General features: G+C 46.9%; 1 protein-coding gene across 2 annotated transcripts; it reads right to left on the bottom strand.

Annotated features, from left to right (window-relative positions):
• On the bottom strand, window positions 1–6919 carry MYCL (MYCL proto-oncogene, bHLH transcription factor). Of its 2 annotated transcripts, none has more exons than XM_019957757.2 (3): window positions 6705–6919; window positions 5841–6345; window positions 1–2860 (listed from the first exon to the last, which is right to left on the bottom strand). In XM_019957757.2, the coding sequence occupies exons 1-3, from the start codon at window positions 6783–6785 to the stop codon at window positions 2262–2264; spliced, it is 1185 nt and encodes a 394-aa protein (XP_019813316.2). In that variant the 5' UTR covers window positions 6786–6919; the 3' UTR covers window positions 1–2261. The 2 variants fall into 2 exon arrangements, with proteins under 2 accessions (XP_019813316.2, XP_070642876.1); XM_070786775.1 differs by lacking the exon at window positions 6705–6919 and adding an exon at window positions 6443–6695.
• Window positions 6920–27316: the final 20397 nt, after the last annotated feature.

Raw genomic sequence — 27316 nt, 5'->3', positions numbered from 1 at the left:
TTCACAAGACAATTTTGTGTTTACTGAGTACTAAACTTACGTTGTTTAGACATGTTTGAAATGGCATTTCAGGAACCCAGGGTGGAGTGACCAGGTTAGCAACATGGTTAGAGATCACTTGTGACTACCCTAAAAAACAGTGTCCCTTGGTTCTGGGGGACATGGTGGGCATAAGCTGCCCCCCACCCCCCCACCTCTGACACATTTGAGAAATCTTTTATTAGAAGATGTCCCAGAAGGCAACATTTTAAAATCAGGCAATCAGTATTCACAACTAAATACAAAATTTCAGGTAAATCTACCTTTTAAAATAAATCAGACTTTTGCAACAGAATTGCCCCAGAGTTTTTTTTTTTTTTTTCTTGTACAAAAACAATTAACACCACTTTGCAAAAGGCATACAAAAATACAGTATTAAAAAAAAGACTGCTCCCAGCATAATACCCAACAGCAGCTTATAAAACACAAGCTCTTCAGGTGAGACATCAATAACCTACATCCCACCTGTTCTCCAAAGACAGTTCCCGAAGTCAGTTGGCTCCCCAAAACCATGCTCCAGAAGCAGGGGGCTTTTTGCAAGTTCCACTGGGGTTCTCTGAGGCCAGGAAGCAACCTCAGGAACAGACCATCATGCATAACAGGTTTAGAAGTAGCAGCTGGCTTCCCAGAGCCACATATAGCACTCTAGAATTCTTCCCTCCCCCATTTTCAAACCCCCATCCAGTAGGCACCTGCTGCCCTGGGCAGAGTGCTGGAAGGGCCGATCTTTCTTCCAGGCTAGACTTAGGGGCTGCTGAGGTTGCCCATGTGACACTTGTTGGGTTAGGTGACTTTCTCAGCCCAGAGGCTGTGCCTGGAATCCACCTGGAGAGGCTGAGCCCAGTTGGGTAAAATCCATCATGGTCCACTGAGCAGAGCTCCTGGAAGCTTCTTAAAAACCCACCAGGAAGCTAATCCGCCTTCTGGAGCACTGGATGAGTCCCAGCGGCTCTCCCAGTAAGAACTGCAATAAGGCCCAGATTCTGGGAATGGGATTCTGACTCATGTCAGGCTGGCAGAGGGCCCAAGGGTGGCTAGAGGGACAGGAAGCTCCTTGGAGTTGCAAGAGAAGCACAGGTTTGTATGGTTCTAGCATCACCGACTCAATGGACATGAGTTTGAGTAAACTCCAGAAGTTGGTGATGGACAGGGAGGCCTGGCGTGCTGCAGTCCATGGGGTCACAAAGAGTCAGACACGACTGAGCGACTGAACCGAACTGAGTAGAACTTCAAACTTATCAGTCAGGGGTTGAGATGAGAGGGAGGTGGGAAAGAGGAAGTGGTACAGCTCTTCCCCTTCAGGTGCCTGACATCTGCTTTGAGAGGATTTCCAAGATGGAAAACACCTGGGCAGGGAACACGTTCGCATCCAGGACTCCAAACCTTCCCCCAGCCACAGGCTGGGACCCTTGCCCTGTGTCCTGGGGAAGTATTTCAGACCTGTGGGAAATAGCCATAGAGCCCATTGCATAACAAAAGTGGAAGGAAACCAAAAAAGTTCCTGGTGAGGATGGGATGGTCTCTGCCCTCAGAGGAAAGGGCCCGGAGGGCCTTGAGACAAAGAATCTAAGAGGCCAAGCGCTTTACAAGTTCTCAAGATCGCAGCATGGAGAGTGGGAGGAGGGGTGTCACCTAACATGGGAATACATGTTAAAGGTTTCTGACTCCTCAGCTACTGTAAAGTGTCTGACAGTGAGGTAATGGTCCCTGTTGATCAAATCTGCGAGCTCGTCTTCACTTAAGACAGCTCGTATGTCTCTTGGAAAAAGGAGCCTGGGGAGAGCATCCAGGCCCAGCTGTCCTAGCGTCACCCCAGAGACACCAGTGGGAGCATCCTTTCTCAGTCTAAGGCTCATCCGCAGTGTGAGATTTCATGCAGGCTGGAGCCCCCTGACAACGTCCACCACCTGTTGCATAGCATCTGTCAGGCTTTTCTTCGGAGCTAGTGAGCTCAACAGACCCCAAGTCTCCTCAGTGCTGCCTGCCTGAGAAGCCAAAGGTGCCAGAGAAGCCACTGCACTCCCGCAAGTCAGGGCAGAGGGAGAACCGGGTTGCAAGGTTTCCAAGAATGCGAGCCCTTCTTGTGTGTGCAATGCATTCTGGGAATCTATTGTCCAGGCCACTCCACCTGAACCAAAATGTGCAAATTCCTAAGGGGGAGAGGGGAGGTTAAAAAATAAACTTGGGTCTCTGTGAAGACAGAGCAGTCAGACTTTGGTCAGTTAGTAACCACTGAGGTACGCGATTCTCTTCTGCAGCTGTTGCTGCCGACACCGGAGCTGCCTTTTCTCCGTAGCCATCCTCTTCTCAGCTCCCACTAGGGCTTGCAAGTATTCCAAGGCCTTGCTCAGGATCACTACTTTGGGGGCCTTGGAGCAGGTGGCCAGGGTAGGGACCTGATCCCTCAGGGCCAAGAACCTGGAACGTAGGTCATTCCGCCTTTTGCGCTCCAGGAAGTTATGGTTCTTCCTCTTGGTTACGTCCTCAGTGTCAGAACTGACAGGTTTGGGGTTGCAGGGCTGGGAAGGCTCGCTTTCTACAGGTGGGAGACTCACAATTTCTTCATCTGCCTCATCTTCCTTTTCTTCTGGTGCTTCTCTCTCCAGACCGTCTTCACGGGGCCCTGGCTCTGGAGCCTGTCCTTGGGAGCAGCTTTCTGGAGGAAAGCGGGCAGCATAGTTGTGCTGTTGTTGATGGATGGAGATGTGGAAGTGTTTCATGCAGGGGTCCAAAGGGTCTGCTCGCACCGTGATGGTGACTGGCTTCCGGACACCCAGGGACTGCCTCTTCTCCACTGTCACAACGTCAATTTCTTCACCCTCTGTCCGAGAAGAGAGATCAACAGAAGAAACACACCCCATGAGAAACACATACACAGACCCTATGCTGGAGTTTGGGAAAGGAGGTGACATCTTCCCAATTTTGATATAAACAAATTCAAGTGGGGAGAAAGACAACTGATTCAATTGTATCAAGGCTAAGGGTGGTGTGAAGGAAAGGAAGGGAAATAAGCAAGAAGGAAAATATTCTCCAATTTCTCTTTGCACAGCAAGGCTTAGATAAGAACAAAAGGCAGACCCAAGCCAACAGCCCCCAGTCTGCACAGGCTCTCCCCTCCCCCTCTGTCGGGATGGAGAAAAAGAGCTATCGGCCTGGGACAAAGTTTTAACTATAAAGATCTTCCCCAGTCGGGCTCTTTCATACCCCATCAGAATTGTAAATGAGGGGTCTGTGGGCAGAGCTGCCCTTTGTTCCAGCCCAGCACAGCCTGCACTTGGGAATTGTTACTTTTCACAAGTTATAAATCCTATTATTCCCCCACCTCTCTATTCTGCCATCCTTTTCAGCAGAAGAGTCAGAGAAGGGAGGGCTACAACCCATCCCTCCTCACCCACAGAGGGGAGGGAAAGGGTTTCCCTTAGGAGCATTTTGCTCCTGGGTTCAATGGGTTTCTAAAGTCATCCATCATTTATAGGTCGCCTGCCCCACCCACTTCCCTGGACCAGAAGAGGATTGGATTTGTAATCGCAGGTCGGCAGAAGCCGCAGGAACTTCACAAAGGTACAAAAGACCATTTCCAAGCTACCTGTTCTAGGGGGTCAGGAGTTGGGGCGCAGGAGTTGAGCGGCAAGGGAATGTCTTGATACAGGGGCCAAAACACTAGCAACACCTGGACATGCCTCTATCATTCCCTTACTCCAAGATCTCTTAGGTTACCCCAACCAGGAGAGGGACAATTAGGGGAGAACGTTACTGCTCCGCACTGTTTTGCAGCCTCCACAGAGAAGGCCACCTTTATGCATTTCAGCCTGACAACAGAAGAGCTCAGTTCTCAGCCTCTTTCGCAAATCACGAAGCTTGAGCCCCTTTGTCAGGAAGGCTTCCATTGTGTGGACAATCGCATTATTTCTCCATTAATAAAACCTGACCATTCAGCCCTCCTGGCCCCAAGACCTGTGATTGGCTGGCTGAGCTGAGTTTGGAATGCGGTCTTACTCAGCCCCGAGCCCCTATTGGCCGAGCTTTGCCGTCAGTCACTCTCCCCACCCCCCTCATTGTTTGCAATCTGTTGCATTTTGTTCTGGGCCATGTGGCCTGTGAGTGAACCAGGAGCTTGCAAACAGGTTCAGGGTAAAGGGCAGGTTAGAAAATGATTCAGGAGGCTTCCCCACATCCCAAACCTTTAATACTTCAGAGTTAAGCCCCATAGCTGGGGAAGGTTCTGCCTAAGAAAAAAATGTGAGACACCATTCTCCTTTTCAGAGAAAATGTCTAACTCTACCTAGACAAGGACATGTCCTCAGCTGGATGATCAGGTCAAACTCCCTAACATGCAGAGGGAGAAACAGACCCAGATCAGCCAAGTCCACACAGCACCTGTATAACATTCTGGATCTAAAACTAAGATCTCCAGATTCCCAAAACAATGCACTTTCCACTCTACCATATCAGCTTTTGCAGAGATACATCTTTATTGGTTTCTTGATCTCAAAGTTCCCATTCCAGCCATTAAACAAACAAGGTCTTGGTGTAAAAAGCAAGCAGGTTAAAAATGACCTTAACAAAAGCAAGCAGGTTAAAAGTGAACCGGGAAAATTTTTTTTTTTACTTTTAATTGTGTTTCCTTCCTTATGTTCACCATTAAGTGTATGACAACCTCCAAACCCATTCCCCAGTTCCCTCTAAATGGTCACGTAAATTATTCTTAAAAGCTACTTGAGTTTTCAGTCCTGATTTATCTGACACAAGCCTCAGTGTGCACCCTATAAAACACCCTCCCCAGTATTTCTCATGGGCACCTCGAAGAAGAGGTTAGGTTAAGAATGACATAGTCTGGTGGCACAGATGCAGCAGGCTGTGCTCAGTGAGATGTACACCTGCATTCAAGGATGGGGCAGGGGAGCCTGGAGCTCCATATCTGTGACCCCCAGCACTAACCCCAGAGCTTAGCACAAAGTAGAGGCCAGTGAACATTTGTTGAATACAAATGAAGCAGCTGAAAGCCCTCAGATGAATTGTTCCTAGAGGAACACCTTCCCACCACAGGCCAGAGCAAAATGGCAAGATGTACCACTTCTCAGATAACCAATAAGTTCCTCTAAACACCAGAGAAGTGCCTGGTTGGGATGGAGGATTGAGCAAAAGAAGCTGGCTGGATGGCAGGAAGCTGGCGTTCACTTCTGGCGATTTCCTATTTCTAAGCCTCGGTTTTTCCATCTGTTAATAGGGAGCAGTCATTCCTCCACTACTGTCTCATGGGTGATGGTGAGGATGAATACGTGGTAAGAGGTGGGGATGGAGGAGGAGCCATTATTGTCATTTTAAAATAAAGCAGGCAGGAGACCAGGTTTTTTAAAGGATGAAGGCTTTGGCTTTGCACAAAAGGCTTCTCAGCTTCTCTCCCCAAGGGAGTGAGTTTCCCAGAGAAAGAGACAGCAACAAAAAAAATTTAAGTCTGGAGTGACCCTTAAGGGACCCCTTCCAGCCTTCGGAGGGCAGAAATCCCCTATGGTCCAATCCCCGTATTGTTCTCCCTAAGCGCCAAGCCTCACCCTGTCTCCCTTGTCCCCTGGGGCTCCAATCATCATCAAAGGGACGCTGGCTCCCACGCCACTTCTTCAAACTGTTTACTAACACTCCCACGTGCCAGACAGACACCGCTGGGGGCTACACCGGCAGCTTCAGCCGAGGAAGAGGGAGGTGGCGGAAGGGCTTGCGCAGACCCAGTTGCCGGACCTCAGCGGCAGAGGTTTGGCCACCCATGGGGTGCCCTCTCTTGGATGACCCGGGGCGGTCCTTACCCGAGTCGCTTGGGCTCTCGGACCCCGAGCAGGCCTGGGTCTTGGGCTCGCCCAGTGGACAGGGGGCAGCGGGCGCCGGGTTGCCGGCTTCGAGGCTGGGAGCGCAGTCCGGGGCGGCGGGCGCCTTGGGCGGGTTCCCCCGGGGCGCGCCAGCGGCGAGCCGGTCGCTCACCGCTCTCTCCAGCCGTTCCCGGGCCGAAAAGCCGCTCCACATACAGTCTCGGCGGATGATGGAAGCGTAGTTCCTGCCCCAAGCTTTCGAGTGACCCCGGGATTCTGCATCGTCCCCGGCGCCCCCTCCGGGCCACGGCTCCGGAGGACCAATTCCGGGGCCCGCGTCTCCGTCGCCGGGACCGGAGCTCCAGGGCGGCGACGTGGGGGGCGACGGCACGAGCTCGAATTTCTTCCAGATGTCCTCGCTGGGCGCCGTGGAGCGGTAGAAATCCTCTCCGCAGTCATAGTCGTAGAAATAGTGCTGGTACGAGTCGAAGTCCATGTCCGCTCCCTGCGGGAGGGAAGGGTGACGTGCTGACCCAGGTGCGGGCCCAGGGAGGGAAGCGTCCCCCGGCCCCCCAGTACAGCTGCCTGCCAGGCTCTCGTACCTCTCCAACCTCACAGCTTGGAGCCCGCGCCCTTCCCTAGCGTCCCGGGCAGCCCGGCCCCGGGTCAGCGTGCCTGGGGAAGCCGCTCACAGCGCGCGGACTAGGCTGCAGGGAGCGAGTTCAAAGCAAACTTTGCCAGCGCCGCCCGGAGCGCAGCTCCGAGGGCCCGGCCGGGTCGGGCGGGGGCGTGCTGTGCCCGGAAGGCAGCCTGCAGCCCGTCCCCCGGGACTCGCGCCCGTTCCCAGGCTGCCCGCAGCCTCACCTCGCTCCCGCCACCGGCCACCTGGAGCGGACCGGCTCCCCGCCCGCTCGGGGCAGCGAAGCAGCCCGCACACTTGCACATGCGCGCCACCGAGTGCGAGGCCCGCACACAGGCGTTAGCCCCCCAGCGCGCGCTCCCGCCCCCGCTCGCGCACGGCGGCCCGGACGCTCCCGAGAGCGGCGCGGGAGCGCGAGATGCAGGCGCATTGTTTCCAGGCTGCCTTATATCTCGTCGCGCGCCCGCGGCTCAGGGACAGGGGGCGGGCCCTACGGGACCAACCCCGCCCACGCCCCGCCTCCTGGGTCGACAGGTGGGGGCTGTGGAGTCCCAGGCCCATCAAATGAATTGCACAGTGGGGAGCGCGGAGCTGGCGGCGGGCTGATGCGGCCCGGCGGTCGCCCGGTGGGGTTGTGACTCTAGCGAGGCTCAGGAGGTCCTCTGGAGGCCGAACGAGAACGGAGCTCCTTGAAGACTCTGGGTTCAGGAAAACTGCTCCCTGCTCCGCGAGCCTACTTCCCCGAGCTCGCCCCGTTTAGTTCTGGTACATCTGGCCCGCGAGAGGTGAGGTAGTAGGGTGCAGCCGCACTTCCACCGCGCCACCTGGTGGTCCTCAGCCTTAAACCCCAGCCCTGTCCCCGGCACTGTCTTCCTCACCCTTGGGCCCCCCTTCATCAGCTTGGTGTTCCCAAACCTGGACGGACCTCAGCGAAGCAAGGTGGTGAAGATTCCGGAGCCTGAAATTTAAACTTTCTGAGCTTCAGTCTCATCTATAAAATGAAGGGATGGTAATACCTCACAGGACTGTTGTGAGGATTTAAGAAGATACAGTAGGGAAGGGAACTAAGCCAGGAGAGGCAAGCAGAACAAACTTAGCCCCTGGTGTGGGTGATAAGGAGAATTTTCCCCCAAGAACAGATCAAGGCGATTCCCCTCCCTCAAACCACACACAAAACACTCTGTATGAGCTGTTCTAATACAGGAAAGAATGGGAATTTGGAGTCTGGAAACTTCATTCAAGCCTTTGTTTTGCTACTTGCTAGCTCTACAGTCTTCGGAGAAGGCAATGGGACCTCACTCCAGTACTTTTGCCTGGAAAATCCCATGGATGGAGGAGCCTGGTAGGCTGCAGTCCATGGGGTCGCTAGAGTCGGACACGACTGAGCGACTTTCACTTTTCCCTTTCATGCATTGGAGAAGGAAATGGCAACCCACTCCAGTGTTCTTGCCTGGAGAATCCCAGGGACAGGGAAGCCTGGTGGGCTGCCGTCCATGGGGTCGCACAGAGTTGGACACGACTGAAGCGACTTAGCAGCAGCAGCAGCTCTACAGTCAAGTCCTTTGAAGCCTCTATTTACTTATCTGTAAAATGAGAACCTCAATTGTAGCTGTATCTCTGGTCAAGATGATGGACATATAAACCTTGTATCCTCTTCTATGCAGACTTCCTTCAGTAGAAGAGGAAAAGCTAAACTATGGGGTATTCTATTCAGACCAAGGAAAGTAACCTGGGGTAGCAGCCAATACATCTAGAATGCTCTAACTGGCCTTTAAGGTCTGGTCTACAAGCAGCAGCCCGATTACCTGCTGTCTTTCTCTCCCCCCCGCTGTGGTCTAAGAACACCAAACTACTCACTGTTGAAATCCCAGCAGAGGGATGTGAGATGTGCAAGGAGTTCAGTGTGGTTGGAGCATGAGACACTAAGCATGAGTTGATATACAAGTTGACAGAAAAGGAAAGAAAGATGACAGCCTCAGTTTTGCATATGTTAGCTCGAAGGTGCATGTGGACATCTTTGAAGGCAGCAACTAGTTCTTACTAGCTTTGCAATTTAAGTACATAAAACAGCTTGTGATTGAACTTACTAAGTGACTCAGCCAACCAGATTTTATTGAGAGAGCCTGTATGTCCTGCTTTGTGCTGAATGGAAGGCACAGATCAGAGAGGTTCCAGGTTGGTTGCAGCCCTGAGGCAGAGGGGTTGGAACTGTCTTTTGCGAACTTGTTCTCTGGTCTACAGATAATCTGAAATGGTTGCTGTAATAGTCCAAGTTCTTGGTTACAAAAGACAGATACATTTAAGCAGAAAATCATTTTGCTGGGAAGATTTGGGGCATAGAATCCACGGGAGGCTGGGAATATGTGCTTGAGAAATGGATCTTCTTTCTCTATCAAGATGAGATTCATTACTCAACAGCCCCTCCCCATGGTTCATTGTAGTAGGTGATTTCTGGAGACAACCAGGATGTGTCCTCACCTCAAGAACTAGAATCAAGTAAATGAAGTTGTCTTCTGAGAGTTAGGCTGCTCCTTCACATTGCATACTTTGTTTTCCTCACCAGACTGTAGGCTCATTGAGGGCTAGGTCAGATGTCAGCCTTGTTGACTGCTGCAACTCCAGAGTTTAGAACAGAGCCTGACACATCGGAGGTGCTTCGTAAATGTGTTGCCTGTTTGGAGACAAGTCTAATGCTTTAACGTAGAAATGTGCCAGTCTACCTACTGGAGACAGAATCACTGTCAGGCTCAGTCTAGACTGTAACCTGAATAAAGGTATTGATACAACTAAAGAGAAGGAGGTGCTAGTAAGAAGGAGTCTGGACAGTCAACGAAACAGAGATCAAGAAGCAATCACCGGAGTGTCATCCTAGCCCTGTCTGGGGACAAAGATGCTGGTCTAGGAACAAGGGAGATGGAAACATCATTCTTTGAAACCACCCAGTTCACCGCCCCCTCCCCACTTCACTTGTACTCTGGATCACCAAGCAACCTGCTGAAAACCACACTGTTCCCTATGTAGATCCGCCCACAGGGAGAGAATGCACTCATCAGCGAACAAGAAGATCCAGTCTGCTCCAAAGCCCTGCTTCCCCTTATAACTTAATGAATTGGCATCTGATTTGAAATATTACTCTCCTGAGCCTGGTTAATGTGTGTCTGTTCTGCAGAGATGCTGCTGCTTTTAGGGCTAACAGCTCTGGCTTCTGAGTGATATCTGGACCTAGGATGGTGATGAATTCATGAATTCAAAAACTGAAAAAATTCATTTTTTCTGCAATTTTAAATTTAATTTCCTTTTTTAGAAACAATTATGTTATTTATTTGACTGTTTCGGTTCCTGGTTTCAGCGCACAAACTCTCTTGTGGCTCATGGACTTAGTTTCTCTGAGACTCCTGAGATCTTAGTTCTCTGATCAGGAATCAAACATGCTTCCCCTATATTGCAAGGAAGATTCTTAACCACTGGACCACCAAGGAAGTTCCTCCTTTACTTTTCTGAAAACATATTTTGAATAAAAAAATACATGTAAATCATTTTTCAAAATCAACTAAATGTTCAGTTCATTTCAGTCGCTCAGTCGTGTCTGACTCTTTGTGACCCCATGAACCACAGTATGCCAGGCCTCCCTGTCCATCACCAACTCCTGGAGTTCACCCAAACCCGTGTCCATTGAGTTGGTGATGCCATCCAACCATCTCATCCTCTGTCATTCCCTTCTCCTCCTGCCCTCAATCTTTCCCAGCATCAGGGTCTTTTCAAATGAGTCAGCTCTTCGCATCAGGTGGCCTAAGTATTGGAGTTTCAGCTTCAACATCAGTCCTTCCAATGAACACCCAGGACTGATCTCCTTTAGGAGGGACTGGTTGGATCTCCGTGCAGTTCAAGGGACTCTCAAGAGTCTCCTCCAACACCACAGTTCAAAAGCATCAGTTCTTCGGTGTTCAGCTTTCTTTATGGTCCAACTCTCACATCCATACATGACTACTGGAAAAATCATAGCATTAACTAGATGGACCTTTGTTTGCAAAGTAATGTCTCTGCTTTTGAATATGCTGTCCAGGTCAGTCATAACTTTCCTTCAAAGGAGCAAGTGTCTCTTAATTTCATGGTTGCAATCACCATCTGCATTGATTTTGGAGCCCCCCAAAAGTAAGTCTGTCACTGTTCCCACTGTTTCCCCATTTATTTGCCGTGAAGTGATGGGACCAGATGCCATGATCTTAGTTTTCTGAATGTTGAGCTTTAAGCCAACTTTTTCACTCTCCTCTTTCACTTTCATCAAGAGGCTCTTTAGTTCTTCTTCACTTTCTGCCATAAGGATGGTGTCATCTGCATATCTGAGGTTATTGATATTTCTCCCGGCAGTCTTGATTCCAGCTTGTGCTTCTTCCAGCCCAGCGTTTCTCATGATGTACTCTGCATGTAAGTTAAATGAGCAGGGTGACAATATACAGCCTTGACGTACTCCTTGTCCTATTTGGAACCAGTCTGTTGTTCCATGTCCAGTTCTAACTGTTGCTTCCTGACCTGCATATAGGTTTCTCAAGAAGCAGGTCAGGTGGTCTGGTATTCCCATCTCTTTCAGAATTTTCCACAGTTTATTGTGATCCACACAGTCAAAGGCTTTGGCATAGTCAATAAAGCAGAAATAGATGTTTTTCTGGAACTCTCTTGCTATTTAGATGATCCAGTAGATGTTGGCAATTTGATCTCTGGTTCTTCTGCTTTTTCTAAAACCAGCTTGAACGTCTGGAAGTTCACGGTTCACATATTGCTGAAGCCTGGCTTGGAGAATTTTAAGCATTACTTTACTAGCATGTGAGATGAGTGCAATTATGTGGTAGTATGACAAGGTTAAAAAATAAAAGGTAATCTTCTTCTCTCCCCTTACCACCCCTGATTCCCACCCCCCAAAGGCAACTACTGGCTTACCAGGCTTTTTGTCCCTCATATTTCCTTCCATATTTTGACCAATACAGGTGATCTAATTTTAAAATTGGGGGAAGGGCATATAAACAACAGAAATTTATTTCTCACAGCTATTGGCTGGGAAGGTCAATGGGAATTTTTAAATTCCTATTTACATTTAAAATAGAAGGAGATGGAAAAAAACATATAAGGAGATGTAGGGGTTTCCCTGCTGACTCAGTGGTAAAGAATCTGCCTGCCAGTACAGGAGACACAAGTTCGATCCCTGATCTGGGGAGATCCCCTATGCCTTGGAGTAACTAAGCCCGTGTGCCACAACTGCTGAGCCTGTACTCTAGAGCAAGGAAACCATAACTGTTGAGCTACATGCTGCAACTTACTGAAGCCCATGTGCCCTAGAGCCCGTGCTCCACAACCAAGAGAAGCCACTACAGTGCAACTAGGGGAAAAAAAAAGTTCACGCAACAGTGAAGACCCAGCACAGCCAAAAATAAATACATGAAAATAAATAAAATTATAAAAAATGGAATAGAAGGAGATGTAACTCTTACATTTCCTTTTCCATCACACACACTTCATCTTCCCTTATTCATTCAAGTAGAATTACAGATCAGTTCCTTGTCCTTGGGTGTGTGCTCAGTTGTGTCCAGCTCATGTGACCCCGTGGACTGTAGCCACTTAGCTCCTCTCTCTATGGAATTTTCCAGGCAAGAATACTAGAGTGAGTTGCCAGTTCCTACTCCAGGAGATCTTCCTGACCCAGAGATCAAACCCGAATCTCCTGCATTGGCAGGCAGATTCTTTACCACTGAGCCACCTGGGAAGCATCTTTTACAGATCAATTATGAAATAAATATTCAATATATATAATGTTTTGACTGTAGAGTATGGCTTATGGATTGTGAGTATGGACTACTCTGACTACATTTCCTTTATTTTTTTAGATTTTCTAGTTGGTGCTTGGAGGATCTTCAGTTGCTGCATGTGAACTCTTAGTTGTGGCCTGTGACATCTAGTTCCCTGACCAAGGATTGAACCTAGGCCCCTGCATTGGGAGCACAGTCTTACTCACTGGACTGCCAGGAAAGTCCCTTCATTTTCTCTCGTAAAACATTTATTTTCAGAGTTAAATTGTAATTTTTCTTTTTGGCTTAGATATCAATGTAGATATTCCTTTCTACGGATATTTTTAATCTATGTAAATGAATTTAACACTTCACATTCGCACAAGAGCTACAAAGGTTGCTTCATATGGTCAAACATGTCAGGTAATCAATCTATTAGTTCCATTTCTTTCTTGGAAACATCCCTCTAGGAGCCCTTTGTCTTTCTATTACAGTTTGAACTTGATCTCTAGGTCTGTTTCACAACTGTCATTTTGCAACTTCCCTTCACCATCATCCTGGAAATTCCCTTTGCTTCTCTCCTGTTTTGGCTCCCCCATTTTCTGGAGCTCACTGCTTCTTCTTTCTTTCTCTTAAAAAAAAAATATTGATTTATTTGGCGGCACTGGATCTTAGTTGCAGCCTGCAGGATCTTTGTTGCAGCCCGTGGACAGTCTAGTTGTGGTGCATGGGTGCAGTAGCTCCATAGCATGTGGTGTCTTAGTTCCCTGACCAGGGATTGAACCCACACCCCCTGCACTGCAAGGCAATTCCGAGCCACTGTACCACAAGGGAAGTCCCTGCTTCTTCTCTCTTGATTTACTTCCTCACATTGGCAGAGCACATCCTTTAGCAACTGCCTGAGAAAGGCTACTTGGGAAGTAAAAATTTTGATCCTCGCATTTCTGAAATTGACTTTATTATACCCTCACAGTTGATTGATAGTTTGGCTGGGCATAGAATATTAGATGAGAAATAATTTTCCCTAAGAAATTTAACTGGACAGGAATAGGCAAATTTAATTCAGATGACCAATATATCTACTACTGCGGGCAAGAATCCCTTAGAAGAAATGGAGTAGCCCTCATAGTCAACAAAGAGTCCAGAATGCAGTACTTGGGTGCAATCTCAAAAATGACAAAATGATCTCTGTTTGTTTCCAAGGCAAACCATTCAATATCACAGTAATCCAAGTCTATGCCCCAACCACTAATGCTGGAAAGCTGAAGTTGACTAGCTCTGTGAAGATCTACGAGAACCTCCAGAAACTAATAGCTAAAAAAGAAGTCCTTTTCATCATAGGGAATTGGAATGCAAAAGAAGGAAGTCAAGAGATACCTGGAGTAACAGGCAAGTTTGGCATTGGAGTACAAAATGAAGCAGGGCAAAGGCGAATGGAGTTGTGCCAAGAGAATGCACTGGTGATAGCAAACACCCTCCTCCAACAACACAAGAGATGACTCTACACATGGATATAACTAGATAGTCAATAGTGAAATCAGATTGATTATATTCTTTGCAGCCAAAGATGGAGAAGCTCTATACAATCAGCAAACACAAGACTTGGAGCTGACTGTGGCTCAGATCATGAGCTTCTTATTGCAAAATTCAGGCTTAAATTGAAGAAGGTAGTTAAAATCACTAGACCATTCAGGTATGACCTAAATCAAATCCCTTATGATTATACAGTGGAGGTAACAAATAGATTCAAAGGATTAGATCTGGTAGAGTGCCTGAAGAACTATGGATGAGGTTCATAACATTGTACAGGAGGCAGTGACCAAGATCATCCAAAAGAAAGAGAAATACAAGAAGACAAAGTGGTTGTCTGAGGAGGCCTTACAAATAGTTGAGAAAAGAAGAGAAGCAAAAGGCAAAGGAGAAAGGGAAAGATATACCCAACTAAATACGGAGTTCCAAAGAAAAGCAAGTAGAGATAAGAAAGCATTCCTAAGTGAACAATGCAAAGAGACAGAGGAAAACAATAGAATGGGAAAGACTAGAGATCTCTTCAAGAAAATTAGAGATACCAAGGGAACACTTCATGCAAAGATAGGCCAATAAAGGACAGAAACAATAAGGACCTAACAGAAGCAGAAGATATTAAGAAGAGGTGGCAAGAATACACAAAAGAACAAGATGAAAAAGGACTTAATGACCAGTGTGGCCACTCACCTACAGCCAGACATCCTAGAGTGTGAAGTCAAGTGGGCCTTAGGAAGCATGAATACAAACAAAGCTAGTAGAGGTGACGGAATTTCAGCTGAGCTAGTTCAAATCCTAAAAGATGATTCTGTTAAAGTACTGTACTCAATATGTCAGCAAATTTGGAAAACTCAGCAGTGGCCACTGTATCAGAAAAGGTCAGTTTTCATTCCAATCCCAAACAAAGGCGATGCCAAAAGATGTTCAAACTACCATACAATTGCATTCATTTCACATACTAGCAAGGTAATGCTCAAAATCCTTCAAGCTAGGCTTCAGCAGTATATGAACTGAGAACTTCCAGATGTACAAGCTGGATTTAGGAAAGGCAGAGGAACCAGAAATCAAATTGCCAACATCAGTTGGATCATAGAGAAAGCAAAGGAATTCCAGAAAAACATCTACTTCCACTTCATTGACTATGCTAAAGACTTTGACTGTGTAGATCACAACAAACTGTGGAAAATCTTTTTAGAGATGGAAATACTCCTAAGAAACCTGCATGCAAGTCAAGAAGTAACAGTTAGAACCATACATGGAACAACGGACTGGTTCAAAATTGGGAAGGGAGCATGTTAAGGCTGTATATTGTCACTCCGCTTATTTAACTTAGATGCAGGGTACATATCATGTAAAATGCCAGGCTGAATGAAGCACAAGCTGGAATCAAGATTGCTGGGAGACATACCAACAACCTCAGTTCTGAAGATGATACCACTCAAATGGTAGAAAGTGAAGGGGAACTAAAGAGTTTCTTGATGAGGGTGAAAGAAGAGAGTGAAAAAGCTGGCTTGAAACTCAGCATTCAAAAAACTAAGATCATGGCATCCAGTCCCATTACTTCCTGGCAAATAGAGGGGAAAAAGTGGAAACAGTGACAGATTTTATTTTCTGGGGCTCCAACATCACTGCAGATGGTGACTGCAGTCACAAAATTAAAAGATGCTTGCTCCTTGCAAGAAAAGCTATGACAAACCAGGACAGCAGAGATACCACTTTGCCAACAAATGTCAGTATAGATAAAGCTATGGTTTTTTCACTAGACATGTATGGATGTGAGAGTTGGACCATTAGGAAGGCTGAGAGCCAAAGAATTGACGCTTTAGAATGGTGGTGCTGGAGAAGACTCCTGAGAGTCCTTTGGACAGCAAGGAGATCAAAGCAGTCAATCCTAAAAGAAATGAACCCTGAATATTCATTGGAAGGACTGATGTTGAAGCTGAAGCTCCAATACTTTGGCCACCTGATGTGAAGAGCTAACTCATTAGAAAAGATCCTGATGCTGGGAAAGATTGAGGGCAAAAGGAGAAGGGGGCGACAGAGGATGAGATGACTGGATGGCATCACTGACTCAATGGACATGAATTTGAGCACACTCCAGGAGACGGTGAAGGACATGCTGCACTTCATGGGGTCACAAAGAGTTGCAAACAGCATAGCCACTGAACAACAACAACAATAAGAAATTTAAAGGTATTGTTTCCTGTTTCTTAGCAACAATTAGGCTGTTGAGAATATTGATATCATATGATATACAAACCTTTGTATGTGACCAGTTTCTCCCTCTGGAAGCTCTGACCTTCTGTTTTTTTTTTTTTTTCCATTGCTGTGTTTTGGTGTGCCTCTGTTGTATAATAAAGAATTTGACTGGCCCTTGTCTCCTGTCCCTAATAGTGAAAGTGAAAGTGAAGTCGCTCAGTCGTGTCCGACTCTTTGCGACCCGTGGACTGTAGCCCACCAAGCTCCTCCGTCCATGGGATTCTCCAGGCAAGAATACTGGAGTGGGTTGCCATTTCCTGTCCCTAGTAAGTAGCCTCTAAATTCTTCAAATTTTCAGATAGGACTGTCTTTGCTATCAGGGCCCTGACAATTCATTTTCATGCGATTACTCGGGCATCCCTGAATGGCTCAGCAAGTAAATAATCCACCTGTAATGCAGGAGATGTAGAAGATGAGGGTTCAATCACTGGGTCGGGAAGATCCCCCAGAGGAAGAAAATGGCAACCCACTCTAGTATGCTTTCTTGAAAAATCCCATGGACAGAGGAGCCTTGCAGGCTACAGTCCGAAGGATCGCAGAGTCAGATCCGGCTGAGGGACTAAGCATGCACACGAGATTCCTTATGGTGGTCCCCTGAATAAATTAAGATGACTTAGGATAGGGGTTGGTCAAACAAGAAAGACCAGCCTTGTGATTAGGAGGATTGGAGCATCAAGCCATGTGACACTGGTCTGATCTCTAGATAAAGAAAGGGGGCTGGAGACTGAGTTTAATCATGTGGACAGTGATTCAACCCATCATGCCTATGTAATGAAATCTCAGTAAAAACTGGACACTGAAGCTCAGGTAAGCTTTCTTGGTTAACAATACTCTGTATCCATGTGCTGGGAGGGCGACGTGTTCTGACTCCACAAGGAGAGAACACTGGAGGCTTCACATTTGGGACCCTCAAACCTTGTCCCTGTGTGTCTTCTTTTGGCTGGTTCTGATTTGTATCTTTTTTTTTTTTTTCATAATAAATCTGTAACCATAAGAAAAGAATTTTCCTGAGATCTGTGAGTTGTTCTAGTTGTATTATCAGGCTTCAGGGGTTAGTGGGAACCCCCTGACTCTGTAATCAGTTGGTCAGAAGCGTGGGTGGTTTGCAAACCCCTGAGCTTGTAGTGGGGGTCTGAAGGGAGAACAGTCTTTTGGAGGACTGTGAAACTTGACCTACTCTGCAAAACTAGTGTTAGAATTACCTTGCAGGATCTTTCTGCATTATGAACCTTCAAGTCTGGAAATCCATGCACTCTGCAATTATTATTTTTTTGGAAACATTTCCCCACTCATTATCTTTTTTTCTCTTTTTCTGAAATTCTTTTTGTCTTTTTCTTATCTTTTCTTCAAGTTCCACTTCTATGTGTGCATATGACTTTTCTTTACTTTTTTTTTCACCTTCTATTTGGGAGATTTCCTCAACTTCCAACCTATTGACTTAATTTTTGGATTATTATATTAAAAATAATTTGTAAGAGCTCTTTCTTTGTTTGTTTCTCAAATGTTCCCTTTTTGTAACTGACTATTTATCACCCCCCCACACATGGACACAATCGTCCCCCCTTTTTTCCCCCTGAGGCTATTAATAATAGTTTTTATATTCATTATAAATTTTGAAGTTTTCTTCTGCTACCTGTTTTCCCTGTTTCTTTGGGATCTGTTTCCACCTCCCCTTTTATTTTTGCTCTTTTTTTTCCCCTCTGTTGTTGTTAGAGACTTTCATCAAATGTCTGGTGATCCTTAATGTCAGCTTTTATTTACGTGAAAGAGTAAAGTATTAAAAGCTCACTGAAAGCTCTGTGTGTATGTGGCGGGAGGAGGGTCTATCAATTATGGAAATTCACTAAAGGGTGATTATCCAGGTGAAATTAGGCAGGTGAAAATGCAGGTATCTGGCATTTTTACTTGAAACTCTTCAATTGTCTATATATGTGGGTTCTTAAATTTCCACATAGAGAAGTCTCCTCTAATCTACCAAGGGCAAAGTTTTAAGTTTCCCAGTGTTCTGGGAACCAAGAAGGGGCAGGGGATGGACGAGAGGGTCTTATAGTTTAGCAAATCCCCCCCGATTACAGTACAGTCCATCACTCCTGTTTTCAGCTGTGCCAGTGTTCCCATATCCATAGCCTCTCAATTCAATCTCCTGACAAGCTGGAAGAGGGCAGTCATCTGGCTGCAGAGGTTGAAGGAGGAGATTTAGGAGTCTAGCTCCTTATGCTTTCCCGCAGGCCTCCCCTTCTAGCCCATCCGACAACCTACCTTCAAAAGTATCCAGCACCTCCCATTCCTAAGCTGTTCTTGGGTTCTGAGGCAGATGTAGACTTGTTTCTTGTTGATACTGCTCTCTCCTTCTCCCCACTCCCTTGATAAGGAATTATATTTCAGCTTCCTCTGGCCTTTCGCTAAGGCAGCCAGCCCTTATCCATCCAGCTCCCACATCTCTCAATTGCTGTTGTCTCTCTGCTTTCTTTCTGTTTAAAAATTAAAGTAGAGAATTCTTTGGCGGTCCAGTAGTTAGGATCCCTCATGTCCACTGCAGGGGGCACAGGTTTGATCTCTGGTTGGGGAACTTAGATTGCACATACTGCACAGCTTTGCCAATAAATACATAAAAATAAAAGTAAAATTCACATAACATCAAATTCACCATTGTAACCATTTCAAGTGTACAATTCAGTGGTTTCACAGGTGGTGCAACTGTCACCTCGATCTAATTCCAGAACACCTTCATCACTTCTGCCTGCCAAACCTATAACCATTACATGGTCATTCCCTACCCTCCTACACCCCGGCAACCTTTTATCCACTTTCTGTCTCTGTGGATTTGCCTATTCTGGACATTTCATATAAATGGGATTATATAACAGCCATGGCTCTTTGTATCTGGTATCTTTCACTAAGTATTGTGTTTTCAAGGTTCACCCATGTTACAGCATATATCAAGACTTCATTCTTTTTTATGGCCCCTGCAGAGGAAGCTTGGAGTCTAAGTAACTGGACTCCCGGTGAAGTCCCCTATGTTTTAACTTTTTGAAGAACTGCCAAACTGTTTTCCACAGTGGCTGCACTGTTTTACATTCCCACCAGTGATGTATAAAGGTTCTGATTTTTCCACATTCTTGCCAACACTTATTTTCAATTATTATTATTATTATTATTGCCGTCTTAATGGGTATAAACTGGTATCTCATTGTGGTTTTTTGAGGTGTGGGGTACACCTCTAGGCTTGCGGGATATGAGTTCCTCGACCAAGGATCAAACTTGGGCCAGTGCAGTGAAAGTGCCAAGTCTTAACCACTGGCAATTCTTGTTTAATCGCTCAGTCATGTCCGACTCTTTGCAACCCCATGGATTGCAGCATTCCAGTCTTCCCTGTCCATCATCTCCTGGAGTTTGCTCAAACTCACGTCCATTGAGTCGGTGATGCCATCCAACCATCTCATCCTCTGTCGTCCCCTTCTCCTCCTGCCTTCAATCTTTCCCACCATCAGGGTCTTTTCCAATGAGTCTGCTCTTCGCATCAGGTGGCCAAAGTATTGGAGCTTCAGCTTCAGCATCAGTCCTTCCAATGAATATTCAGGATTGAATAACCACTGGTCCTAACCACTGAACAACCAGGGAACTCCCCTCATGGTTTTGATTCACTTTTCGCTAACTAATAATATTGAGCATCTTTTCATGTTTATTGACTGTTAGTATATTTTCTTTGGAGAATGTCTATTCAGATCCTTTGTTCATATTTTAACTGAATTGTTTGTCTTCTTGCCATTGAATTGTAAGAGGTATAGTCTGGATACTAGACCCTTATCAGCTACATGCTCATGCTCAGTCGCTTCATTCGGGTCTGACTCTCCGACCCCATGGACTGTAGCTCGCCAAGCTCCTCTGTCTGTGGGATTTCCCAGGCAAGAATAGTGAATTGGGTTGCCATTTCCTTCTCCAGGGGATCTACCCGGCCCAAGGATCAAACCCATGTCTCCTGAGGCTCCTGCATTGCAGGCAGATTCTTTACCACTGGGACACCAGAAAAGCCCTTATCAGATACATGATTTGAAAGTATTTATCCCCATTCTGTGGATTCTTTTTTCACTTTTTTCCTAGTGTCCTTTAATTCGCAAAAGTTTTTAATTCCGATGAAATTCAATTAATCTACTTTCTCTTTTGTTGCTTGCTCTTTGGGGCATCATATCTAAGAATTCATTGCCAAATCATGTAGACTCATCTCTATGTTTTCTTCCAAGAGTTTTACAGTTTTAGCATTTATATTTAGATCTTTGATCCATTTCAGTTAAATTCTGTGCATGGTGTAAGGTTTGGGTCTGACATTTCCTCTTTCTTTTCTTTTTTTCATGTGATCATCACCACTATTTTCAGAACACTTTCAGCACCCCTAAAGAAACACCACACCCATTAAATAGTCATTCCCTTCTCTTGTGAGTTTATATTTTTCTCCCTAATCCATATACTGTCATTTTAATGGAATTTCAGGAATCAGTGGAGATAAACCCATGTGATCAATCCTCATGTTTAGCCAAAAATCTGCTCCTTTCAAACAGCAACAATTCTCACTTTCACTAGGCAGATTCCTGAGCCAGGTGGTCTGAGAGGGCTTTCTGGAGGAGGGAAATTTGATATGAGCCTTAAAGATGTTTAGGATTCCAGTGGAAGTTAAAGAGATGAGGAGGGAGAAGATGAAAAAGGAGAGTTAGGAAAGATAAAGGGGGAAGGAGGGGAGAGGAAGGGCATCAACACCAGAAAATTTAATCAGATTAAAATCTAATTTCTTATCCCAAGTCTGTGGCTCTGCTTGAGTTTCACTGAAAAGCAATCCTTTCCTTAGAACCCTAAGAAATGTGGCCTCTCTTTCTGGAATCTTTGCACCTGACTCTGCTGCCAACCTGGGGAAGGGGCCGGGTCTGGAGAGGCAAGGGCAGCTTTCGAGAACAAAGACAGGTAGGCCACGTACAAAACTTCCCTGTTTGCACGCTGTGTCACACTGAGCCGGCCCGCACTGCCTTCCAGTGTTCTCACCTGGAAAGTGGTTACAGTTATCTAGTAGCACTACTGGAGAATTAAATAATACTGTTAGCCAAGTGTTTAGCACAGTACCTGACCAAGAAGAAAATTTTTTAAATGCCATTTTCCTTTTTTTCTTTGGAGATTCAAGGTAAACAATATGCATGGAGTCTTAATCAAGGCCTTGAATGTCTGGTGAAGGAGCTTGAACTGAAGCTGAAAGCAGTGGAGAATCATAGGAGGTTTGTGGGTGGAGGAGTGACACAGATATATCCGCACTTTGGGAAGATGGGTTCTGGAAGAAGAGTCTAAGCATAATGCAGGAGAGGGAGCCCTAGCTCTGCACCTAACTGACTCCATTTTCTCACGTGAAAGTGAAAGTCACTCAGTTGTGTCCAACTCTTTGTGATCCCATGGACTATACAGTCCATGAAATTCTCTAGGCCAGAATACTGGAGTGGGTAGCCTTTACCTTCTCCAGGGGATCTTCCCAACCCAGGGATCGAACCCAACCCAGATTCTTTACCAGCTGAGCCACTAGGGAAGCCCAAGAATACTGGAATGGGTAGCCTATCCCTTTTCCAGTGGATCTTCTGACACAGGAATTGAACCAGGGTCTCCTGCATTGCAGGCAGATTCTTTACCAACTGAGCTATCAGGGAAGCCTTTCTCATATGTGCCCTATGCATATGAATGGTCCTCATTGGTGTTTCACTAGCGGACTATGAATTATATGAAAACATAAACCCTAATACAGTCAGGTGCTGATAAGTTTGCCTTTTTTAGAAATAGACCTGATGGGAGTGGGGGGGAGCTGATGTAGCAAGTCTGAGCGGTCACATGGGGGGTGACATGGGACTTTGAGATGCTCTGGAGGTTGTGGTCATGGCTGTGGCCCAGGGGCCCTGCAGGCACTGCCCTTCATAGAGGTGGAATGCTACATGCCTTGTGTATGAAGATAATTATGAAACCATCTGAACTCCCCTTAAGAAACTTTTTCCATGAAAAGTGACATCCACACCTGGGTGCTGAGCTCTGAGCACAGGTGGAGCCAGAGAATCACCTGGAATGACTCTTCTGTCCACTAGAGGGAAACACAGACTAGAGAGACAATGACTCCTGTGCGTAGGAGCCCCAAGGCAGCCAAAGGAGCTGCCGCCAGGGGCCTGAGTTACCTAGGCCCAGTGCTGTGCTGGAAAAGTTTGCACTAGCTCAGTGAGAGCTGGTTATTGCCTTTTTAGGAATCATGGAAGCTGGTTGTTACATGTGGTCATTAAAAATTAAATTAAGACTGCCCTGGTGGTCCAGTGATTAAGAGTCCAGCTGCCAATGCAGGGATATGGGTTCAATCCTTAGTCCAGGAAGATTCCACATGCTGCAAGGCAAGTAAGCCACAACTTAGTAGTTGTACCACAGCTACTGAGCCTGAACGCCCTAGAGCCACAGCTACTGAGCCTGAACGCCCTAGAGCCACAGCTACTGAGCCTGAACGCCCTAGAGCCACAGCTACTGAGCCTGAACGCCCTAGAGCCACAGCTACTGAGCCTGAACGCCCTAGAGCCACAGCTACTGAGCCTGAACGCCCTAGAGCCACAGCTACTGAGCCTGAACGCCCTAGAGCCACAGCTACTGAGCCTGAACGCCCTAGAGCCACAGCTACTGAGCCTGAACGCCCTAGAGCCCGTGCTCTGCAGCAAGAGGTCACTGCAGTGAGAAGCCAACACCACAACTAGAGAGTAGCCCCCACTTGTAGCAACAAAGACCCACCGCAGCCATAAAAAATAAAATTATATAAATTTTATACATTTATATATTTACCAGGGATTCCCTGGTGGCTCAAATGGTAAAAGGATCACCTGCAATGCGGGAGACCTGGGTTTGATCCCTGGGTTGGGAAGATCCCCTGGAGAAGGGGATGGCTATCCACTCCAGTATTCTGGCCTGGAGAATCCCATGGACAGAGAAGCCTGGCGGGCTACAGTCCGTGGGGTCACAAAGAGTCGGACATGACTGAGTGACTTTCACTTTATATACATTTACATATAAATAAATATTAAAAACAAAGATCGTAGAGACTCCAAACTCATCATTCCCCACTTGTTTTTACTGTATTTTACTATTATCTATTGTACCTGTTATGGTGGAAGTATTATAGAATGGTGTGCTACTGTACAACTCTAACTTTGATAGCTTCACATTGGCCACGGTGGAGTGTTTACTCTGTGGAAGCCTGCAAATGCTACAAATTAGGTTGTCCCCGTCCCCCTATCCCATTCCAGTTGTTAAATATTTACCAGAACATCACTGCCTAGGCCTTTCCCACATCATGTCTTTTGCCAAACACACACTCAGAGATATCCGCATGGATGGAGCATCCAATCTCAGCAGGCAGAGGCCGTAGGAGGGTGAGTTGAGGGGGAAGGCAGCGGTTATTACTGTGTTGTTGCAGGAGCTTGGCCTGGAGGCCCTCTCTCCATCTCAGGGTTTGTGCAATGTACGCCCTCCATCTGAAATCTCTTTGAACTTGAGTGCTCAGGCGTGCCTTTCTGTGACTTCTGAGATCACCCAGCACTAGGAAGTTTTCCCCCACCAGAAGGGATGCTTCCTGAGAGCCAGGGAAGCACCCTTCCGGATCTGTCTTCCCAGGCCTGGCTCCAGTCCCTGGGCCAAAACGTTGGATGGGCTACACAGAACACTGTGCAGGAACAAGCAAGACACTGGTATCAGACAAATCTGGGCTCCTCCACCCCCTCACTGCTGATCTGAGGACACTTCACAATCTGGTCTTCAGTATCCAACTTGTCAGATAAGGATAGGAATACTCATCATGCATGGCCGTCCTGAAGATTAAACGAGATTATCCATGGGGAGCTCTCCCTTGGGCCTTCCCATCACCTAGAAGGTGTTCCATGACATAGAAACTATTTTTATTATACTTGTGGAATAGTCGGGTGGGTGCTGAATTTAAACTGCCTTTGCGTCCCAGACGGCCCTGACACTCGGTATGTCAACGAAGGGGCGTGGGACAGGAAGGACCAGGGGGCAACAAATCCGTGGTGGCTCCGCTGGCAGACCTCCCCAGTACACAGCCAGGAAGTGAACCCTCCCCCGACTCCAAGGTTGGGACTTGCGGGCTGGAGGGCGGGCAGCCGGACGTCGCAGACCCGGGGGTGTGTGTGCAGGAAGCGGTGGCCGGGCCTGTCCAGGAGCCTCAAAGTGGCGGAAGGGAGGGAACACCGGTACCTGCATTGTGCAAGGACCGCTCCCGCTGAGTCGCCGCAGACCCCCTGGCGCGCGTTCTTGGCGTTCGCTGCTGGGGCGGGGCCCGCGGCTTTCAGGCAGGTGGTTACTAGGCAGAGAAGACTCCATCCACCTTCACGCCTTCAGTCATTCATGCATTGATTTGTTACAGAGCTGCGGAGTCGCTGGTCCATAATCCCGAGGACCTTCCCAGCTGTTGGCTCAGTGGTCAGACGGCTGGGTTAGAATCTCAGCTCCTCCACTCTGTAGCTGTGTAACTTGGGTAAATGACTTAACCTCTCTGGACTGTCTTCGGACGGAATGTTGGATTAAATGAGTGAATAGTAACTCCACTACTCTGTTGAGTGTTGGATTAAATGAATTCCATGTGAACCACTTGGAATCATGGCAGCAACCAGTCAGTATTAAGTGTAGGATCTTTTCAAAAAATAATTTTTATTTTTGCAAAAGACTGTTTCAAGCGTGGAGGCTTGGAGGATGCACTAGAGGCTGCCCAAACAGTTGCACACTTGGGGGTCTGAACAGTGGTTTTAAAGATATTGAAAACTGATTGCCAACCTTTGAGAACTGTGAAATTTCATCTGAAACTCAGATTTTGACTTCTTTTTAAAAAGATTGATGGTCTGGGAAGCTTGTGTTTCATAACATGCTATTGAGTATTGTGCTAGCGGCACTCTTTATAGCGGCAGTCTCTTTATTTATAGACTGTTTTCATAAGTCTACTGCAAAGTGGTGTTAATTGTTGTACTAGGGAAAAAAAAAACCCTTGTTGCAAGGGTCTGCAAGGATAATTTATTTTGAAAGGCAGATATTATATTTAAGTTGTGGTTATTGATTGCCTTGGTTTTAAAATGTTGCCTTCTGAGACATCTAAAAAAAGATTTCTTAAACATGTCAGAATGGGGCAGTTTATGCCATTTTTATAATAGGATAGTTTATGCCCTGAGCCAAAGAAAGGAGCTGAAGTTCTTTGAGATTTCACAGCTGGGCTAGAGGCCAGAAGTTAGTGATTAGGTGGAAGGTGTTGGAGACCTTACCAAGAAGTGGAGTGGAGTTGGAGGGAAGGAGCAGGCAGGTGACAGGTGACAATTCAAAACATTGTATGGAAAAAAACCCTAACAGAACTTTTTGGGCAACCCAATAGAATTGAGGGACTTCTGAGGTGGCTCAGGGGTAAAGAATCCACCTGCTAATGCAGGAGATGCAGGTTTGATCTGGGGTTGAGCACGCATGTACATACATAGAATTTCTTACACACATAGAATTGAAAGTATGTGAGGACTAGGGGAAAGAGAGGAGACAAGTTGACTTTTGGGTTTCTGGCCTGAGGGAATCGATGGGAGGTAGACCCATCCACTGACCTGAGGGTCCAGAGGAGAACAATGAGTTTGTTTTTAGCCAAGTGGGGTCTGAGACTCTGTATCAGTCATGAGATCAGTGAGATAAGTGGATCTGGTGCTCAGAAGAGAGAAGTGAGACAGGAGGCCAGGCAAAATCACCCCAGGGGTGTGTGGGAAGAACAGAAGGTCCAGAATGGACCCTGAGGACCTGTTTCCATTAAGGGATTAACGCATTGAAGGAATTGGAAGAGGTAAAAGGAGGAGGAGAGGAGCCTACACGTTGGGTCCAGAATCTCCTCCTTTCACACTTCCTATCCTCCTTCTGCAGCATTAGACTCCCTGGACTGAGGAATAGGTAGGGAGGAGGGGCTCTGACCAGAGCCTGATGTTGCCTGAAGGGGAAGGTGGAGGCAAGACGCCAGTCAAGTTCGGAACACCTACCTAAGTGCCCTTCAGAAGCTCTCTCTTGCAGCCCCACCCCTGGCTCACTTGGTGGGCTTCTGGGACACTATTGGGAAGGGGAGCTCAGAGGAAGAGCCAAGCCGGGCCCCTCTGACAACAGAGTGAGCAAAAGGAAAACCAGGACATTCTCAGATGTGGGAAAGTTACAAGTCCAGAGGTACCAAGAGCTGCCATGTGGTAGGATAACTACAGGTCAGGCAAACTCCAACCCTTGCGATCAGGAGGTATTGCAATTGTCATCCATAGAGGCCAGCAATCTTTCTTGGGAGCCAGAGATCTGGGCTGAGCTTTGATATGTGCATTGCCTCTTACTATGTGCCAGACACCATCATGCATGTTTTATCTAATTGTCATAAAATTTCCTATGGAGGAAATACAATTTTCTGCATTCTTCTAAAAAACACATTTATTTATTTGGCTGCCTTGGGTCTTAGTTGCATCATACAAGATCTTTTGTTGTAGCACATGGATTATGTACTGTGACACTCAGGCTTCAGTAGTTATGGTGTGCTTGGGTTTAGCTGCCCTGCAGCATGTGGGATCTTCATTCCCTGACCAGGGATGGAACCCGAGTCCCCTGCATTGGAAGGCAAATTCTTAACCACTGGACCACCAGGGAAGTCCTGCAATATTCTGCATTTTACAGGAGAGGAAACTGAGGTGCAGAGAACATAAGTAATATGCCAAGGACATGCTACTGACTGAAAAGCAGAGTTGGGAGGTCAAGGGTGGAACTCAGGCTCCATCACTGTGGTTTCTCCAGGGATCGCCCCCCTTCTGTGATGGCTTCTCAGTCTCCTTGACTCTTGGGCTCTACCCTGGACTTCATCCTTGCCTTCACACTCAATCAAAAAGCAGTTACCAAATCCTGTTGATCCTACCCTCTTTACAGATCTTGCATCTGTCCCCTTTCCTCCACTCCTGGAGTCACCAACCGAGCTTGGACCTCATGGTCTCTTGCGTTCGCGTTTCCATCAGTTTCCTCCTTGGTCTCCCTGCCTTCCAGTTCTCCCACCTCTACCTCCATCCGTCTTCCACATGAACTTCCAAAGGTCTCTCTTAAAACCCACGTCTGGCCATGTCATTGTCCTTAACACCTGCCAACAATATCCTGTTGCCCTGCAGATAAAGTGCAAATGCCCTAGCAGGCCCTCTGTTCGAGTGGTGACCTCACCGCTCCCCTGACCTGCTCCAGCC

This window comes from Bos indicus, chromosome 3 (assembly GCF_029378745.1).
Source record: "Bos indicus isolate NIAB-ARS_2022 breed Sahiwal x Tharparkar chromosome 3, NIAB-ARS_B.indTharparkar_mat_pri_1.0, whole genome shotgun sequence".
In the NCBI taxonomy this organism is placed as follows: domain Eukaryota; kingdom Metazoa; phylum Chordata; class Mammalia; order Artiodactyla; family Bovidae; genus Bos; species Bos indicus.
This window is presented reverse-complemented; position numbering and strand designations above follow the sequence as displayed.

Bases quoted from the DNA above. Each gene is read 5' to 3' on its own strand.
- MYCL (XM_019957757.2), bottom strand. From the start codon at position 6,785: ATGTGCAAGTGTGCGGGCTGCTTCGCTGCCCCGAGCGGGCGGGGAGCC. The intron at 6,346-6,704 runs GTGAGGCTGCGG...TCCCTCCCGCAG, and splicing joins TGGCCGGTGGCGGGAGCGAG to GGAGCGGACATGGACTTCGA. The intron at 2,861-5,840 runs GTAAGGACCGCC...CTTCTCGGACAG, and splicing joins CGAGAGCCCAAGCGACTCGG to AGGGTGAAGAAATTGACGTT.